Source organism: Kryptolebias marmoratus, linkage group LG5, assembly GCF_001649575.2.
Source record: "Kryptolebias marmoratus isolate JLee-2015 linkage group LG5, ASM164957v2, whole genome shotgun sequence".
NCBI classification, from domain to species: Eukaryota; Metazoa; Chordata; class Actinopteri; order Cyprinodontiformes; family Rivulidae; genus Kryptolebias; species Kryptolebias marmoratus.
The window spans coordinates 4,709,626-4,727,726 of NC_051434.1; the positions used below are offsets into that span (position 1 = coordinate 4,709,626).

The window sequence follows — 18,101 nt, forward strand, 5'->3', positions numbered from 1 at the left end:
GAACTAAATCGTACTTGATGAGGAAAAGTATAAAAACCCCTCTGCTGTCGTCATTATTAACCTGTTGCAACAGACCAGCTTGATGGCAGAAACAATGCCAACTTAAAAAGTGATTGAAATAATAACAGCTGCTGACCAAGCCTAAAGGGTTGAAAAGAAAAGTTCAGTTTTGGATTTTACTGGCAGAGGAACACAGAGTGCCCAACCTCTGGACCTGAACCCCATGAAAAACCTCTGAAACGTGATCAAGAGGAAGCTAGATGGTAACAAGCCATGAAACATACCTGAGATGATTGATTTTTTTTTTTGCGCCAGGAGCATTAATAGCCATGTGAAAGACAGGTGGAGAGCATGCCAAGACGCATCAGAGCTGTGCTTCACAATCAGGGTTGTTGCACCAAATATTCATTTCTACATTTTCCCAAGTTAAACTTTAGTGTTGTTTTCTTTGCATTATTTGAGGTCTGAAAACACTGCAGCTTTTCTGGTATTCTGATCATTTGTCATGTTCTGCAAATAAATGCTCAAATTGACAAAATTTGTATATGGAATTTGGATGAAATGTCACATTATAATTTTTTTATTTTTATTTTGTTCAAACATATACTTGGAGAAAATAATAAAATATATCATTTTGAAGTAGTCTCTTAATTTGTTCCAGAGCTATATGTGTATATATAAAACAATATTAGATTGCATTAAATGTTTATCTTTTACCTGTTACGACTAGTTCTAAACACTAGTATTACTTCACTCTTCAGTTCAAAATCCTATTTTAAGATGTGTAATAAGTCTTGACATCATGTACAGTGGCTTTTTTCTGTATAACTTGAACCACACAAAGTTTTAGTTAGCACAATCACACCTTTAATCATAAGGACAAAAACAACAAATGTGCTGTCTGATCAGTATTAGTTTCTGAAGCAAAATAACCATAACTAGTAGTGGAACTGCTCTATTTTGTTTTTCATTTTGTCTCTAAGAAGATTCAGGCTCAAACTGAAGCACGTAGACTTGTTACGACAAATTGTTTCAACTGAGTGTGTTAAAATGTGTCAAGAAGATCCAGGCGTGGCAAGCGAGGACACATAACACTCCTCCTGTGTTCTGTCACTCTGACGGGCTCATACAGGCAAACGCTGTGATTGGACAGTTTGAAAACACACACGGAATCTGATTTGTCACTTTTTAAAAACTATTGAAAAAGAAGCTCAGTGTAACACTTTGGACGAAAAAAAAATGCAATGAACAAGTCAAAATTAGGAAAATAATTATGACTTTTTTTGTTAAAACAGATGAGTTTCAGCTGGTAGATGTTAACTTTCATCATGTGTACACAAATGTTAACAGGACTAAAACAATCTGTAAACATTAACAAAACATTTCTAAAAGCAATCGTTCATAACAAGAAATTAAACCCCACATATATCATCAAAACAAAAGAAAGACAATAATTATTTGCAGTGTAGTACGCTATCTCTACTATTTACAGTCAGGGCAGTTTCTCTTGTGTTTAAAAATATATGGACATGTCTTATGTAGGACAACAAAATGGCATACTTACATGTTGTCATTAATACATTCTGTGCTTTCTATTATCCCAAACTAAAGACTTAAATATATTTTAAAACATTTTAAGATTTAGCTTGAGTTTTGGGTGGAAACACTCAAACAGAACAAAAAAATCAAAAGCGTCTGGATGTGTGATCTGCTGACAAGCTATATGATCTTCAGCTCCAGTCATAAGATTCTTTTTAACAAAACAAAATAAATACTTTTTATACTGGAGATCAGTGCACGTTGAAGTCTGAGATCACACACTACTGCGAACCACTCAAAGTAAGAACAGAAAAAAAAAATAATAATTTCAGGTTTATGTCAAAATACTCAAAAGGAGGTGTTTGAGCCAGAACTTCAAAATAATACAAGTGTTCATTTTCACAAAATGCAAAAAAAAAGTATATTATAATGAACCTCTAAGTTTTAGAATTTAGTCTGAAACAACTTAATTGTGATTTTTTTTTTTTTAATGAGCAGCATTGATGTGAAGCTTGTCAAACTTTTCCCTCCAAACCTCAAAGAATGTCAATGTCCACAAATGCCTTCCTGCTCATAAGCTGATTATCGTGGCCCTGCGTGCTCAATCTTGTCTCTGTCATAACTTTTCCCTCCTCTTCTGTCTGTTCTCATGCATTTCCAGGACGTCAGGATGATTCAAAAAATGGGGAGGATCCTTAACTGTCAACAGGCCGATAAAGATAAAGCATAGAACAGGAAAGAACCCAGGAGGCCGGCAAAGATTTAAGCAGGACACTTGTTTGGAGAAACTAAGTGTGTGTGTCTTAATTCCAATTTATCTGGGGTATGATTATTAAAGCAAGACCATTACTGGTAGTACAAGAAAACATGTGGCAAGTAGTGAGGAACAAGGGATGGCTGGTGTATTTATTTCCTAATTCGAGGCACATTTTACTCTTAAATAAGGAAAATACATAAAATCTGTCCACATTAGTTTTATTTTGATGCTTAAAGATGCAAAATGAAAGCAATAGCATGTTGTCAGTCTGCAGGTTTCGCATGACAAGCTGCTGTGATAAGATCTTTTTGATAAAAAGCTTTTCAAAATAAAAATAAAAAACAACCGTCACCTGCTCTTTACTGGCAAAAACATTTTATACATGACAGCTGCAATCAATTTGTGTTAATCAGCTGTGGATTTTTGATAATTGGTAAAAAAAGCTATTCCTTTTAAATTACTAAGAACTAAGGAAAAACAAAACAATTGCTCCTGCTGCCTTTTTTTAACTTTGGGTAACCATATTGCAGCCCTTCTGCCTCAGCCTGTGATTGTACACCTTTTTTAAATAAATAAAAGGTCTTAAAAGACACCTAAAAGCAACATTATTATTTATTTTAATTACAGCAGTGTCAAATTCTGGTCTTTGTTTAGTTGGATTTTATGTATTTTTAATTGGGATGTCTTTAGTTATATGGAATAAATATAAATGAGTACTTTTGCTAATTCTATACATGATGTTGTATCTCTGCTTTGAAGGGCCCCGCTCAATAAAGTGTCTAAAAATGACCTTCATGCTAATTTTATTTTAGGAAATATAACATCTGTGTTTACTTTTGTAGGAAAAAAAAGGATAACAAGGAAAGACTGAGGGAACTAAAATGGGAGATATACTGTGTATTTTTGTTGGGGTCGCAAAGTGGAACAAAACAAACAAAGAAACCAAAAAAAAAAAAAAAATCTACATGTTTCTGGCAGTGTGGATTCAGCAAGTATGCCAGCAACCTTCTTTAAAAACTGTGAGCACCAAACAAACTGAGGTATCATGTATTCAAGTGACCACCAATAAAGCACTTTAGCTCAAAAAAACCATCTAAAAGTTAACTTTAAAACCTGCTGCTTTTGAAGTGTCCCTTATCAGGGAAACTCTGCCCTCCTGGCACCAGCAGCAAGATAAATCAAAGCACTTTTTTTTTTTCTTTCAGATGCTATTTTAAACCAAAACACCTGAATGTCTACTTGTGTGGGCTCTATGGTTATGATCACTCATGCACATATGTGATCACAGCTGTTTGGTGTTACTTTGTGTGTGTGCATTTTCCTCAGGATAAAGAAGAGTCACTCATCACAATCATCACTCCATCAGCTTTAGTCCTCTGTGTTTCTCCAAGAAAGCAGAAGGGGCAAGACAAAACTTAAGTTATAAAGTTCATCAACAACATGTGGAAGTAAAGGGTCAAAGGAGGAAGCAATCCAGTGGTGAAAGTGGGAAAAAACCCTAATAAAATGTAAGTAGTTGTGTTAAAATGACAGCTCACAGTCCAAATCCTGACAATTCGTTGCTTTGGTTAATTCAAATTTCCAGCGTCCTTGTCAGCCAGTCAGAAAGAGACAAAGAGGTCTGATGAAATAGCTGGTCAGATGAGTCTTTCACAGGAAACCAGCTGGATCCACCCATATGCCTCTTCTGGCTGAACAAGGGGATCATGGGAAAGAAAATGGTGGGATGTCTGCACCTGAAGAGAGACAAAGAGAGGAGATGCAATGCAGTACTTCTCATTCTGCCATACATAAGATCCTAATGTTGACTTAATGGGCAAGACCTTCACCCATCACTATCAGCCTGGAACTTCACTTAGAGATTGAGTTGCAGATTGCAACTAAGTGAAACCGGAGACACTCTGCTGCACACAATATGCATTCCCTAATGAAGATGACAAGGCAGCTTTACAGAACTCCCTTCAGCTACTCCCATTTGATAAGTCCCCGAAAATAGCATGCATAGTCAGTTACAAGCATAGAAAATATCCTAATGTATGCAAAGTTTGAGAGCTTAGTGCACAAACACATGAATACAAGATGTGTTTTATGGAAAATGCATGCTGTAGAAAAAAATACTTCCTCATTCTGCAACTAACAGCAAGGGAGCTAAGCATAATTTATCTACACTCTGAAGATAAATTATGCATGGGTTGAGAAACTGCTCAGGAAGTGAGCACAAGTAATGGTATGTTTTCTATACCATGCATATACCATGAATCATTTGACTGGCTTTGATTGTCTGTGTATAGATACGTTAGTTTTAAAGGAAGTTGGGACGTTGTGTAAAATGTAAATAAAATCATAATCCAAAGGTTTGCAAGTATTTTGCAACTAATGAGGTCATTAGTAAGAGGACTGGGTATAAAAAGAGCATTTTAGAGAGGCCGAATCTCTTAGAAGTAAAGATGGGCAGAGGTTCTTCACTCTGCAAAAAAGTATCTAAAATAGTACGCCAATTTCAAAATAATGTTCTTTAAATATCCCATCAACTGCACATGTGCCACATCCTCTGTACTAAAGATGAGAGGGTTAATGCAGCCCGTTATGAGTGCTCGGTTCAAAAATCTGCCTCTCTGATGGTGTTGTAAATAAAATGTGTTTATGAGATTTGCAAATCATTACATTCTGTTTTTATTTACATTTCTACACAACATCTCAACCTTTTCAGCATTTGATCTGCATTCATAAGTTTATTCATTCGTCTGTGTAACTAGAACTAAAACTGTCCAAGTGTTTTGTGTACACTTCATTCTATTGTATACAGAGATGTGTAGAAAACTATGATCTACGCTGCAAACATTATTGTATCTGATTTTTATTATTATGAAAATGTGCTTATTTAATGTTGTACGATACTTTTAGTACTAGATTTAGAATAACAAGGCGTATAATAATTTATGCACTACAAATTATTTTTGTCACTTTAGCACAGATCGTAATGCACTTTATTCCAGAGACGTTGTGTTGAGGTTTTAAGAGACGTTAGCAAACTTTTGGTTGGTTTAACTTTAGCCCTATCTGCTGTCTGGTGCTGGCAGATCAAAGAAAACCACATGATTGACAGGAAACATCAAAGACACTGCAGTTAAAAACTTTCCAGACACACACACACACATTCAGATTATTCAACACACACAGGATGCTCTGACCCTGTCATTGCGCAGACACACTCAAAGGTACATTTCTTTTTTTTGACTAAGTGGTGACAGCCTTGGGACCAACGGTTTCAGTACTGACTGGTGAACTTGATGAAACACAGATAACACAGATAAACACATCATCAGTGAAAAATGTGTCATGCAACTATTATAACCACACTGAAACTGCTGGTAGATAAGTTTATCCTGCAGGTCTGTTGTTGCTACGACTCTTATTATGCTTGTCTTTGCACAGAACAATAAATAAAAAAACTCTTAGAATATTAAAAGAATTCATAAAATAAATGTAGAACTATTTTGGTATTAAAGAGAAAGTGTTAGTTGGCAGGGGACATTGATTGTTGCCCAGTTACTGTGAAAAATTGTCCATAAAGTCACATTATCTTCTTATTCCACTCAACCATCTGTCCCAGATAAAAATGCCCATGAGTGCAAGACTTTTGAAGACTGCGTGACAAATACAGTTATCAGAGAGACTTACCAGCCCTGTGCAGGGATGTCATTAATATGGTGACTCAACTCTGAAAAACACAACAGAAAACAGTGATTAGCTCTGACAAACACTGGCAAAAATATCACTTTGGACATTCTGTGAAGAACGATGACCTCTACATAATCTTTGACTTCAGTTCAAATGTTATTTGTAAATGATTCAAACTCTAATAATGAGTTTACTTTTAGTAAATCTCAAATTAAATTTCAGCCCAGAGAAACTAGCAGCCACCTGTAAAAAAAAAAAAAAAAAACTTCTTTTCAGTACATTGAAACCACAGAAGAAAAAAATAAAAAGTCTTGATCTCTGAAGCAGCAGGCCAAAGAATTGCATCTTTTAACTTTTTTAACTTGTCAATACAAAATACTTCCTTTAGGACATTTGTTATAATGCTTCTACATTTCACAAAAACTAGAAGATTTAAAGATTTGCAGATATGCGTGCAATTAAAAAGGTTGCATGCTTTGACTGAACATAATGAAGTTTTCTGAAGTTTAAAAAGATCTTATGGACACAAGTTGTCAAATGAAAGAAAAAGAACACTGAAACGAGTGGAAATATATTTATCATAGCAGATTTACTCTCATTTAGAAGATAAAAGCTCTCTGAAGAGAGTAAAAACAAAGTGAAATAAGGTGAGAGAGCAGTACTCTGGCCGTCTATGGTTTATGTGATTGCAGCAGAATCTCTCTCAGTAAAAAACAAACAAACAATTAAACAAAAATAAAACGGGCAAGATATGAGTTTGTAAAAGCTGAGCTAATTGAAGGTATCAGCTGCAACAAACAGAATGCAATGTTCTTTCAAAAGTAAAATAAAAAGATGCCACAAAAAAAGTGTTGGTGCTGGTAAATCTTTTTTTGCTGATTTTAAGATGCAAGGAAAAAAACTGCGGTTGTCATAGTCAAACATTTACCAGCTTACCTCACCCTGACTGCCTGACTTTGGTTTATATCAACACATTAATTTAACAACTCTTACATTACAGCTCTGCTGGCCTGTTCTGTTCATCTAATTACCTCAAACACATCGGCACAAACATAAGTTTTGCATCAAGAATGTCCAAACTGCACAGTCAGCAGGCAGGAATTTTGAAATGAACTGAACTGAACAGACTGTATGTCTTGTGGTTTGGGCTCAGCTGCAGACAGTATTAGTGTGCAAGTTGACAGCAGTTAGTGTAAAATTATTCAAGTCAGCTAAACAACACAGCAAACAGTGTCTATCAAGTTACTTTATCAAGCTTAATCCTTTTTATCTTAACTCAGATACTCCAGATTGCCTTTTTGTCTTCATAAAAACATTTCCTCTTGGTGACACCATGTGACCTCAGAGCTACAGTTAGGAAAACAGGGATACTTCAAGGTAAACATCCGGCTGCTGAAATACCTTTTTGTTGAATCACCAAGTCTTATCACAGAAACTGTGATACATTTTTTTTCCGGTTGCTGATAAGAGCAGCAGCAGACGAAACAACTAGGTTCAAAAAGCAAAAGAGGGAAAAAAATCCCAGCATAAAAAGGTTTGCTAATTGTCATGAAATGAGACACACTTTAGGTAATAAAAGGTGAAGAAAAAAGGAAATGAAAAGGATAAAATAGTGACGATGTCGCTCTCGGACAAGCAGAATGTAACTTTGGCCTCAATAAACTGTCCTGCGGCATAAAAAGGTGGATCTGCATGTCTGGAATGATCATAAACAATATGCTGAATCACAGTTGGAGGAATTCAAAGGTGTAATTGTATCAAACACTGACTAGTTGACTTTTAAGGTCTTGTTTTGGCCAATTGACAATTAGAAATTCATATATTTTCAGTGATTTTTAGCAAAGAGAATAAAAACTCATTTTTAAATTTCAATGACTTGGATAATTTGCTTTAAACAGACATTTTACTAACTATTTATTAAACAAATATGCCAGATTTTTATGCTTTTATTGCAGGACACACAGACATCTTTCATCATTTATTATTAACAAACTCATCTACTACAATATTAAGGCAGATATTAACTGACACTTCATTTTTCTGTGTAAATGTTTCCTAGTTTAAGCCCTGATTATTACGAAACACTTGCATCATATGGTGTATATAAACTTCAAATAAAGCATGAATGTACTTCACATTTGACTCAGAGGAAGAATCACTTCTCTAAAACACTGATAGGCTCACTTTGATTTCTTTTCTTACAAGCAGAACTAAAGATTTGTTAGTCTTTGTTTGAGATTTTGCACCGAATAAATCCTTTTACTGCAGTCTCTAAAGTGCTTCAATACCTTTTAAAATATGACTCTCTTTAGAAAAGTGCCCACACAAACAAAGGTACTACAATATAAATATAGAACCATGATATTATATTGTCATGTAAAATCTCAAAAGCAATAAATGAATTTAAAAAATGAATGAAGAACAGTTAAAGGCTCCGTTTATGTAGAAAAATGAAAGAAGATTAAAGAGAAACCTCAGGATGTTTTGAAGAACATTGATACAGGTGAGCAAAAGCAGACAAGTTCAGGCATGACAATGAAATTCCTGAAATCCTTTTTAAATGGGCCTTACCCCCGTTCTGTTGCTCAACTGAGACAGAACAGCTTTTAAAAGATGCTTCAGAGCTCTGAACTTATTTAAGGATGTCTTCTAGTACCGTTCACACACATGAATAAATTATTATTTTTTTTATTATCGCTGCTTCTCTGTGAACCAGACTTGGGAGCTGAATTCAGGTCAAAAGGTTGGCTTCTGTAACATTTCACTGTTTTTGTGTAGAAAATCACACTAGCATCTAAACTGAGTGCCACAGCAAACATTGCTGATCCATTAGCAAGTAAAACCTTCAGGAATTTGCAAATGTGTTGCTAAATTAGATTTATAAGAGGATGCAATATGAAAGAATTGTTGCAACTTGTTGCTTCCAGACAGACAGACGAACCCAACAGAATTATTTTCTTAAATATTGTTACTGTAGTTTAAAAAAGCTCACATGATGAAAGTAAGTTTTAGCAGACAGCTGTTGCTTTTTCTAAGAAGATATAAAGCATCTGTGAATAAAAAAGTACAATTTTAGGCGTGAAATATGAAGCTTCACATCTAGCTTGTAATTATGATTGATGAATGTCCTGAAAATGGATTTTCCCACCTGGCAGCTTGTTTTTTTTTCTGAAAGCTGGGTCATAAAGGGGAACAAAGAAGGATTTATGAATAATTGTATAGAGACTCTGGGTTTTACACTGCTGCTGAGTGATGAAAACTTATTTGTTTAATTCCATTCGTAAAACCTGAAACATTTTATTAATGCTACTAATATTTCATACTAGTTATTTTTTATCTTGTTTTAAAGTAGATTCGCTTTATATAACAATTTAAGCATCAGAATGTTATTACGAACAGTCTTTGTATGCGTAAATATAGGTGATCTTTGTAAAGAGAGGCACTTTCTGGCCTACATGCTAAATGATTTCCCTGCAGCTAAAAACAAGCAAATATTTCCAACAGTCAAACGGATGAGCATGAAGTCTAAAAGGTCCCAGGGTTGACGAGTTTTATCACTTACGAGTTTGGTTTCACATCAAAGATTCCCAAGGACGGGATATTTCAAATTCACATCTTTGGTAAAATATAAAAAAATAAAGAAAAACACAAAAATGTGCCGTTCTGTTAGTTAAATTTGACATAATCAACAAAGGCTACAAAACATTAAGTTTTAAAATACACAACTTTAACAAAACTCTGGATACATTTCAAGATTCAGATCCACAAACTGCATTTTCAGATATCTGCCTGATAGTTTTGTTCATAAAAAGTACAAAAATATAATTTTACTCAATCAAAGGAGACTATTTAAAAATACATCATCCTATTAATCATCCAGTTTTTTTAAATTAAGCTTATATGTGAACACAGAATATTAGCTGTTTTGTGAAGAAATAAGGATTTGACTGAAGTTTGACTTTGTAAGTCAAATTTGAATTTGCGTATTATAATAAGCAAACGTCGACGAGCTGAATGCATTTCCTCTACATCGTAAAGCCTCACTCAACCATCACTCACCCCATAACTCAGGGGGAAATGTCCCAACTTTGACAGACACCACATAGAGAGGAGTCAGTCAGATGATGTTTCCAAAACACTAAACTCCACAAACACTCAGACCAACGTAATCCTGGCTGACATGGTCATTCACAAGAGGTAGTGTGTGTAAATGTTGGGCACTTTAACCTGAACTGGAAGCAGAATTAAAGACAAAGATGCTGACTACTTCCTTGTGTATTTGCTATATTTGATTTCTCACTTCTTTTTGTTTGGAAACCAACTATTATAATGCCAGGCATCATTCAGTCTGTTATGTCTCCACAGCAGATTAAAGCTAAACATTTGGTTGGTTTCCCAGTTGTGAAAATCTGCCACTAACTCATTTATTTTGTGGGATAGTTTCTGTTCTGCCGTTCCCAAGTTTGTTGAAATGTGACTGGATGTATGATAAGATAATGCCTGAGAACGGTGTCTGTAAGCTCCACTAAATTTTTAAGTTTTGTCATCATGACATGTTTTGAGTGCAGAGCCTCCTGCTAGAAAACAAATAAAATACCTCAAAAATTTCCAACTTAACTGTTTGTGCCTGAGGGGCATTATGGGTAACACCCACCAGGTTTGGGCTAAGAAAGACAATTGAGTTTTCTTTTAATTTCATTAAAAATAAACTTCAGAATCATTTAAAATCATTACTTTTAAATAAATAAAGATTTCAAACTGATCATGTGGACTTTTAAAAAATTCTAGGATTTGTTGGAATTTTTACTACATGTTACAACCTTTGTGTAATATTTGTGTCACAGTTAAAATCCAAGTACAGGTTAGCTGCTTGTTTAGCCTGTTAGCTTTAAAATGCAGATAGTATTTACTAGTTTCCATCTGCTAAATCTTCCTATGAAAAGAGTTATGGATACTTTTCTAAAAGTTGGAGTTTCAAACAGGTGGTTTTAGATGATCATTGGTGCTTTGTAGCTATCTGATTGCACCTGCAGCTTAATCTGTCTGTTTTCTGTTTGTCTTTTAGAAACCATGAGAGGCCCATTTCATTATCACTACAGATGATCTATATGTGTTTCCCCCTTGCTTTAACACACATATGCATGTTAAAAATGCACTCATTTTTCCTTTACTTTAGGGTGATGTAATTTTCTTTGAAAGAGCTGTGTATTTAATAAACACTGTAGCTGTGGGCTTTGGGATCGGTTTTGCCTAAAAGGTGCAGAGTTACAGTTTATTCCCTAGTGGAAAAATATGAGCATGAATGGATTCCCACCACTTAACTCTTTCAGTAAATAGACATGCAAGATTTCTTAACTGGATAGTGTAAATATGATCAATGTATGCACCAAAAGCTGTTTTTGACCCAGTGGTTGGGTCAGAAATGAGTGATGTCAATATTCACAAGCCACCATTTTGAAGACTAGAAGACCTGACAGCTTTTGGATGGAATAAGTAAAGTTATGATGGTAAAAACTTGTAAGAAGATGTTTAACTTGGTTAACTTTGCTATTAACTTTAGTTTGCACTATATGGTGAGTTTGGGTTCCTCAAATAACATTAGTTGGTGATAGCTAGCTGATGCTAAAAGCTGTTAGCTCCATCTAGTTTGCACAAGTTGTTATTATCAAAAAACACTGAATTTGTATTGTTCCTTTTAACTCAACTTTTTATTAGCTCATTAGAGCTATTAGGTTCTCCTCACACCTAATAAAAATTTAGTTGCCAATTAACCCAACATGCATGTTTTTGGTCTGTGAGAGGAAAACTGGTTTAGCTGGAGAAAACCCATGCATACACAGGGAGAAGATGTAAACTCATAGAAACTGCATAGAAAGGCCCCAGGTAGGAGGCGCATCAACCATAACTCAATAAACTAAAATGAGAAGTTTTAAAAAGTTATCCTATTCTATTATGAACTCCTTATAAAGACTTTTTTTTCTATATTTAGGACTGAAAACCACAAAGAAAGCAGGAGTAAGAGAGTACTGATGAAAATCATGCAACTGTGAACAAAGACGTTCATGGGTCGTCAAAGTCAATTTGACCAAAAAAAAAAATACCAACATCACCTAATGAAGCAACATTTCTGCTGATGAACTTCTAAATAATGCTGAACAATGCCTGTACAAGTTGTCCAGACTTATCAGTCTGTCATCTGAGCTGTCACCACCGCTGATGTCTTTTCTTTGTATTTCTAGGCATTTAGTGTCTAGAAAAGGCTAAATGCAACGGTTTACTTCCTGCCTTCCTTGTCTGTCTTCTCCTCTTTGACAGACTTCTTTAATTTCCTTCACTCCCACCTGCACACAAAGTTCTCATGTGTCACTGTGACTAAAAAAAAAAAAGTGGAAAACATTCTGCGGTGTGCAGCTGAGGTTCACACAGCACTGCAGGATTACTGTGCTATCCAGCTTTGTTTGGATTGAACTCCTGTATCACAAAGCAAACTAACCAAGACCACCATGGTAACTATGATGCAAGGTTGATCTGCCCCAGTGCAGACTAAAAGATTTAATTAAAACAGAACCACTATTTCAGCAGTTCTGACACGAACACAGTAGTTTAAGAAAATAATAAACAATAAAGACTAAGGATAGAATTTACTTGTGTTATAAAAATAATTAAATTTAATTCAGTTTATTTATATAGCACCAATTCACAACAGAAATCATCTCAGGGCACTAAACAAAAAAAACATTCATTCTGAAATGCCAATTTGTAAAAGTTATTTATCTAAGAAAGCCAGTAGAGAGAGTAAAGGCAGCAGCTGAGTGCAGAAATACAGTCAGCATGTCCTCCAGACATCTAAGCCTATAGCAGCATAACTAAGGGATACCTCAGGAAACCCAGTTCAACCTTAACTAAAAGCTCTGTCTTCCTTTCTACTTTCAGAAGCTCTAGGTCTGAGAGCAAAGTGCTCTGTTAGAAAAACATGGAACAATAAGATCTTTACTATAAGACGAGGCTTGGTTGTTGAGAGGTTTATAAGTTAGAAATAAGACTGAATTTAACAGAGTCAACTGAGAGAAGCTAAAACTGGAGAAACACGATCTCTCGTTCTAACTCTCGGGGTCTTCTGACACTAAATTTATGTTGCCCCCAGAAGTCTGTTTCTCCTGAACATAAACATGGAGACCCAACACAAAACAAAGTCCTCCTGTCTGCATGATTACACTTTCTGAGTGAATATGTCGAAAAGCCTCGAGGCCTAAGGAGGAGCTCCGCAGCAAAACACCCCCTGTACCTGACACCTGATGACCTCTGTAGCATCAGATAATCCTGACAGGTGATTTGTTAAAAGCCAAAGTGGGGGAGGGGAAGGTTTGGATAAAGAACATGATCTAACCATTTACTCCAAACAGAGGCAAACACGGTTTCCTCAAGTTTTTTTACGAACACACACAAAAGATAATTGCAACAGCCTGCAGGCTGGGGGGGGTTGTGTACCTTCAACTGTGTCTGAAATCTATTTTAATATAGATTTATTAAACATCTCGCCGCAGTTATTACATGCTGAATGAAGCAATTCAAAACATAGTCTTTGTACACCAACATATCTGACTTTTACTGGACTTCTGGACTTTTCCCTTGTATATTAGTTTTCCTGGGAACTCTAAGAAAGTAGAATTACCGGTTGTGTTACTATTGCTTATATGCCTCCAACAACAAGTCGAAGTGGATTTTACGTATGGTACATGTTTCAACTTTGTTAATAGAGTTTGTACTAATCAGAGATGATAACACAGGAATATATTCCTGCTATTTAATTAAAGTTCCCTTAATAACAACTAAAAGGAGTGGTCATTTTAAAAAAAATGCCATCTGCTGTTAAGACAGGTCTGAAGATAAAAAAACAACTGTCTCACTTTTTCTCACTTTATTTATTTTTTGTAACTTTTAAGTTTGTGCTTTGTGAGTGTTATCTCTGTGACTCTTGTGTTTCTCTTTGATTTGATTAATTTCTGTTTTGTTCCATTCCTCTGAAATGCAACAGGATGCAAGATCGCCGCTTTTGTATGCAAAAAATGTGTCATTCAGGTATGAAACAAAGACGTCACTTTGTGGCTTATTACTTTGTTTTTAAAGTTTGGTTTCAAAGTATATCAAAAACCACTACAATCATTTGGTTTTTGAATGCAGTGGGGACAAATTTATTAGGCAGTCAGTCCCACATAAATTACTGAAGTAGTTGGGTGAGTAAATTGGAGTCAACTCCCTTTGGCATTGATGGGAACACAACATGAAGGTGCCCCACCTAACATCAGCACCCAGTGGCTGAAAGAGTAGGCACAGCACTTTATTTTTACTAAAACAAAATACAACAAACTGTAGCATTTCATATGAAGGCTGTGAAACTGATTCTGTTACTTGATGTAACCTCATTTCTGTGTTCTTCCCATCCTCCAGAATACAAAGTAAACACAACACAGGCAGTGGGGAAAAAGTATAACTTCTTTAGCTAAATTATTTATGTTAAAAAGAAGTTAAAAGGCTTTGGAATAAAATAGTATTAATGTGATTACAACTGCTGAACCACACCATGTGAGCAATGATGTCTACTGAAGTATAATTTGCATTTCTGTAATTTTCACAAGTGATCCCCATCTCATTCATAGAACTGCACTGAAAGAATCTCACCTTTACACTAGTTTTTGTTTGTTTTTTGGTCCTTCTTTTGTTAATTGAATTTAAATGCTGCTTGTTGTTGACAGCAATAAACTGCTTTTTTTATTGTTGTTTAATAAAAATGCTACCGACTCAGTCTGCCTGGATATCTTGTAGATGGAAAAACTTGACCTACTGTTGAAATGTTTTCAGCAAAAATATGTTTGCCCATGAATGTGTTGTAGATGACGGCACAATTGTAACAGTAGCTCGACAGTTCTATGATCCGTGTTTGTTCAACCTTTTTAGCATGTTGTAAGACGGCAAAACTCAAAAGGAAGAATGAAAATTTCCTAGAGGGTCAGAAAGTAGTCGCCATGATTGAGAAAGATAGAGACAAAGAGAATGACTGGTATGTTACAGAGAATGAGTCAAGAAAGACGGAGGGCCACATAAGAAAAAAAAACTATTTTGAGATCTCAACAAGTTAAAATTTTAAGACAGCAACAGTTATGACCAAACATAACCACAGCTATTTCTTATGTTCAGGGGAAATAGGTTTCAGAAACAAACCCACCCACGACTAAAACAATTCATCCTTTCATTGACTTTAAGTAGGTGGACACATCTGGGACCAGCTGTCCAGGTTTGAGCTGGTTCTTAGATCCAGCAACAAAAAGCCAAAAGATAATTTAGACAATCAGAGCTTGTGTTTGACTTTTGTTCACCAAATAAGCTTCATAAATGGATGTTTTCCTCAGTGTTTTTTTTTTCAGGGATATATATATTAAAAAATGCAGAACAAAGTGTTTCTTATAAAAAAGGAGATCCTGAAAAGTGTAAAAAATAAAGCATGAAAACTAATTTTCAATCAAAACCTACAATGAAGACACACTAATAGATGTTTTACCTGCGCATCAAAACTAACGTGTTCATTTAGGATCAAAACTTCATGCTCAATTTGATGTATTAAAAAAACCAGAGTACTTACGGTACTTTCGTTCGGCAGTAAAAGAACAAAGCGATGCATGCTCCCACTGCAACGAGGCAGGCAATGACAATTCCAGCAATGGCTCCATCTGAGAGACCGTCATAGATCTCCTCTATAGAAACATCACACAAAAGGATAAAATTAAATTCTCATATGTTGCAACAGTCTGTGAAGTATCTTTATCTTAATAAAAACAGCAACATCTTGTATGTTATTGTGGGAAACGACACTATGTGTCATAGTTTTAGGCTGAAACCACAAAGAGGAAATGTAAATTGAGGAATGTAGGCAATGGTTTGGTGAGAACTGAACATGAGCGCGAGTCTAACTGTCACCCTATATGACGCATACTATTCTACAGAAAAGACCACATTCTGATGTGACTGAAAGCAAAAACAAAGATGTCTATCTCTTAGTTAGTTTCTTTTTCATATACTTTGTTAGAGACGGAAACAAGTCACCATCTGGTTGCGTATCATCCTGACAAAATCTTCTTTTTCAGTACCATTCCCTAATAATCTTGTAGACAAGTTGATCAAATGTTTAATATTTTTAATAAAAATATTGGGGCATTTATCTGTGGTCAAAGTCAAGAGGTCCACTAATGAATTCCTCCTGCCAAGTGAGTAAGAACCGTAAACAAGATGGTATTAACAGAAGTATTACTCACAGTGAGACTTTGCATTCTGTCCTGAACATAAGGTACATTGCTAGCATGGGAAATAAAACTTGCTTTAACGCTACAACAAACGGCAGGGAGTCAAGAACCGGTCTGGTTTCTTTTTCTCTGTAAGGCGATGTAAAACAAATTTTAAGTGCCAACAAAGTCTGCTCTCTGCAAATTCTACTGCTGGTTGACTGTGATTCTATAAAATGCTAAATGGTTTATAGAAGTTTATTTTCTGCTTGTTAAATGTGAAACTGAATAAATATATAGAACTTTAAACAGATCCTGAAAGGAAAGCTGTTTGGGAATTCCTGAAAAACAAAATCAGAGCTACAGTTTTAATCTTACCTTTCACACTGAGGGTGTGAGTGGAAGTGGTGGACAGGCCAGTCAAAGAATTGCGCGCCTCACACGTGTATGTCCCAGAATCCTTGTACAAAGCCTTTTCGATGCGTAACGTATTTGTTTGGACCTTGAGCACCGTGCCATTTAACTTCCAGGTGAAGTTGGCGGGTGGGACGGACGAGGCAGAGCAGGTGAGCACCACCTCACTGTCCACCTCTACTTCAGCTTCACCCCTAACCTCTGCTTTTTCAGGACCATCTGCAAATAAAAGGGAAAGAATGTAATATTTTTTAAATTAGCAACATTAAAATCATTGTAAATAAATGATCTGTCTAAAATCAGACACAAGTGTAACATTTAGATGTTGAGAAAGTGGATATTTTTAAGTTTTTGTCTCTAACATTAAGCCATTACAAAAAATAAATAAATACAATAAAAAATCACCAATGGTAATTACTTATAAACGCAAAAAGATGGAATCTTGGCAAAGCAAACACTTACAGATGACTGCCAAATTGTAGGTAGCTTCTTTTTGACTGACAGAGTTTTGGAGCTTACAGGTGAAGACTCCATTGTCCTCTTTCTTTAGCACGCTGAAGAAAATGGAGCTCTGGTCACTGGAAAACACAACGTGGGAGCTGGGAAGCAGCTGTTTGCCATTCACCATCCAGGTTATTTGGGTTACATTGCCTGACGTCGCCTGGCAGCTGATGTTGGCCGAGCTGTTACCGGCGAAGAGGATACCAGTCGGGGTAGCAGTGATTTTAGCACCTGAAATGGGTTCTGTGAGCAACACAAGGAGAGAAGAAATCTGTTACTCCTGAGTGGTTTTTTTAAATCATTTTTGAAATTATGATTTAATCATTTTGATCTGACTTGAAACAAAGTGATTACACTTTGAACCCAAGTTCAAGAAATGATATTTATTAAAACAGAATCTTGTGGCAGAAACGTTATAAAATTGTAAGGTACTAACATTAACAGAGCAATACACAAATTTGAAAATTTAATCTGACCCTCTTCTCTCTATAAACTCCAGGAAACTGGATCAGACACTTCTTGTATTTTAATTTACGTGGGTTTCAGTCTTGGCATAGTGAATAGTGAATAAAAAAAAAATCACCTTCAGTTTTTAACTAGGCAAATGTGTAGCTGAGATACCCTGACAATGTTGTGAAGTGTTTTGATTGTTCAATCAAAATCAATCAAATTTTATTTGTATAGCACATTTCAGCAGCAAGGCATTTCAAGGTGCTTTACATAATTAAAAAACAAAATAAAAACAGCATGTGACAATGAATAAACAGTAAGAAAGAGACAAACATCAAAAACCCGTACTCTAACCCTAATTTAGCCATAAGCAACTCTAAACAGGTGGGTTTTAAGTTGAGATTTAAAGGCAACCAGTGTTTCAGCTGTTTTACAGTTTTCTGGAAGTTTGTTCCAAATTTGTGGTGCATAGAAACTGAAAGCTG

At 35.5% G+C, this 18,101-nt stretch overlaps 1 protein-coding gene across 1 annotated transcript in view; it reads right to left on the reverse strand.

Moving 5' to 3' along the window:
• Positions 1 to 226: 226 nt before the first annotated feature.
• Positions 227 to 18,101, reverse strand: part of LOC108247812 (carcinoembryonic antigen-related cell adhesion molecule 5-like) — a 26,781-nt gene continuing 8,906 nt past the window's right edge. Inside the window, exons 6-10 of the mRNA XM_017436182.3 lie at positions 17,128 to 17,409; positions 16,630 to 16,884; positions 15,615 to 15,726; positions 5,978 to 6,017; positions 227 to 4,032 (exon numbers count right to left, since the gene is read on the reverse strand). Coding sequence (XP_017291671.1) covers positions 5,999 to 6,017; positions 15,615 to 15,726; positions 16,630 to 16,884; positions 17,128 to 17,409 — 668 coding nt within the window. The 3' untranslated portion in view covers positions 227 to 4,032; positions 5,978 to 5,998. The remainder of the gene's footprint in view (positions 4,033 to 5,977; positions 6,018 to 15,614; positions 15,727 to 16,629; positions 16,885 to 17,127; positions 17,410 to 18,101) is intronic.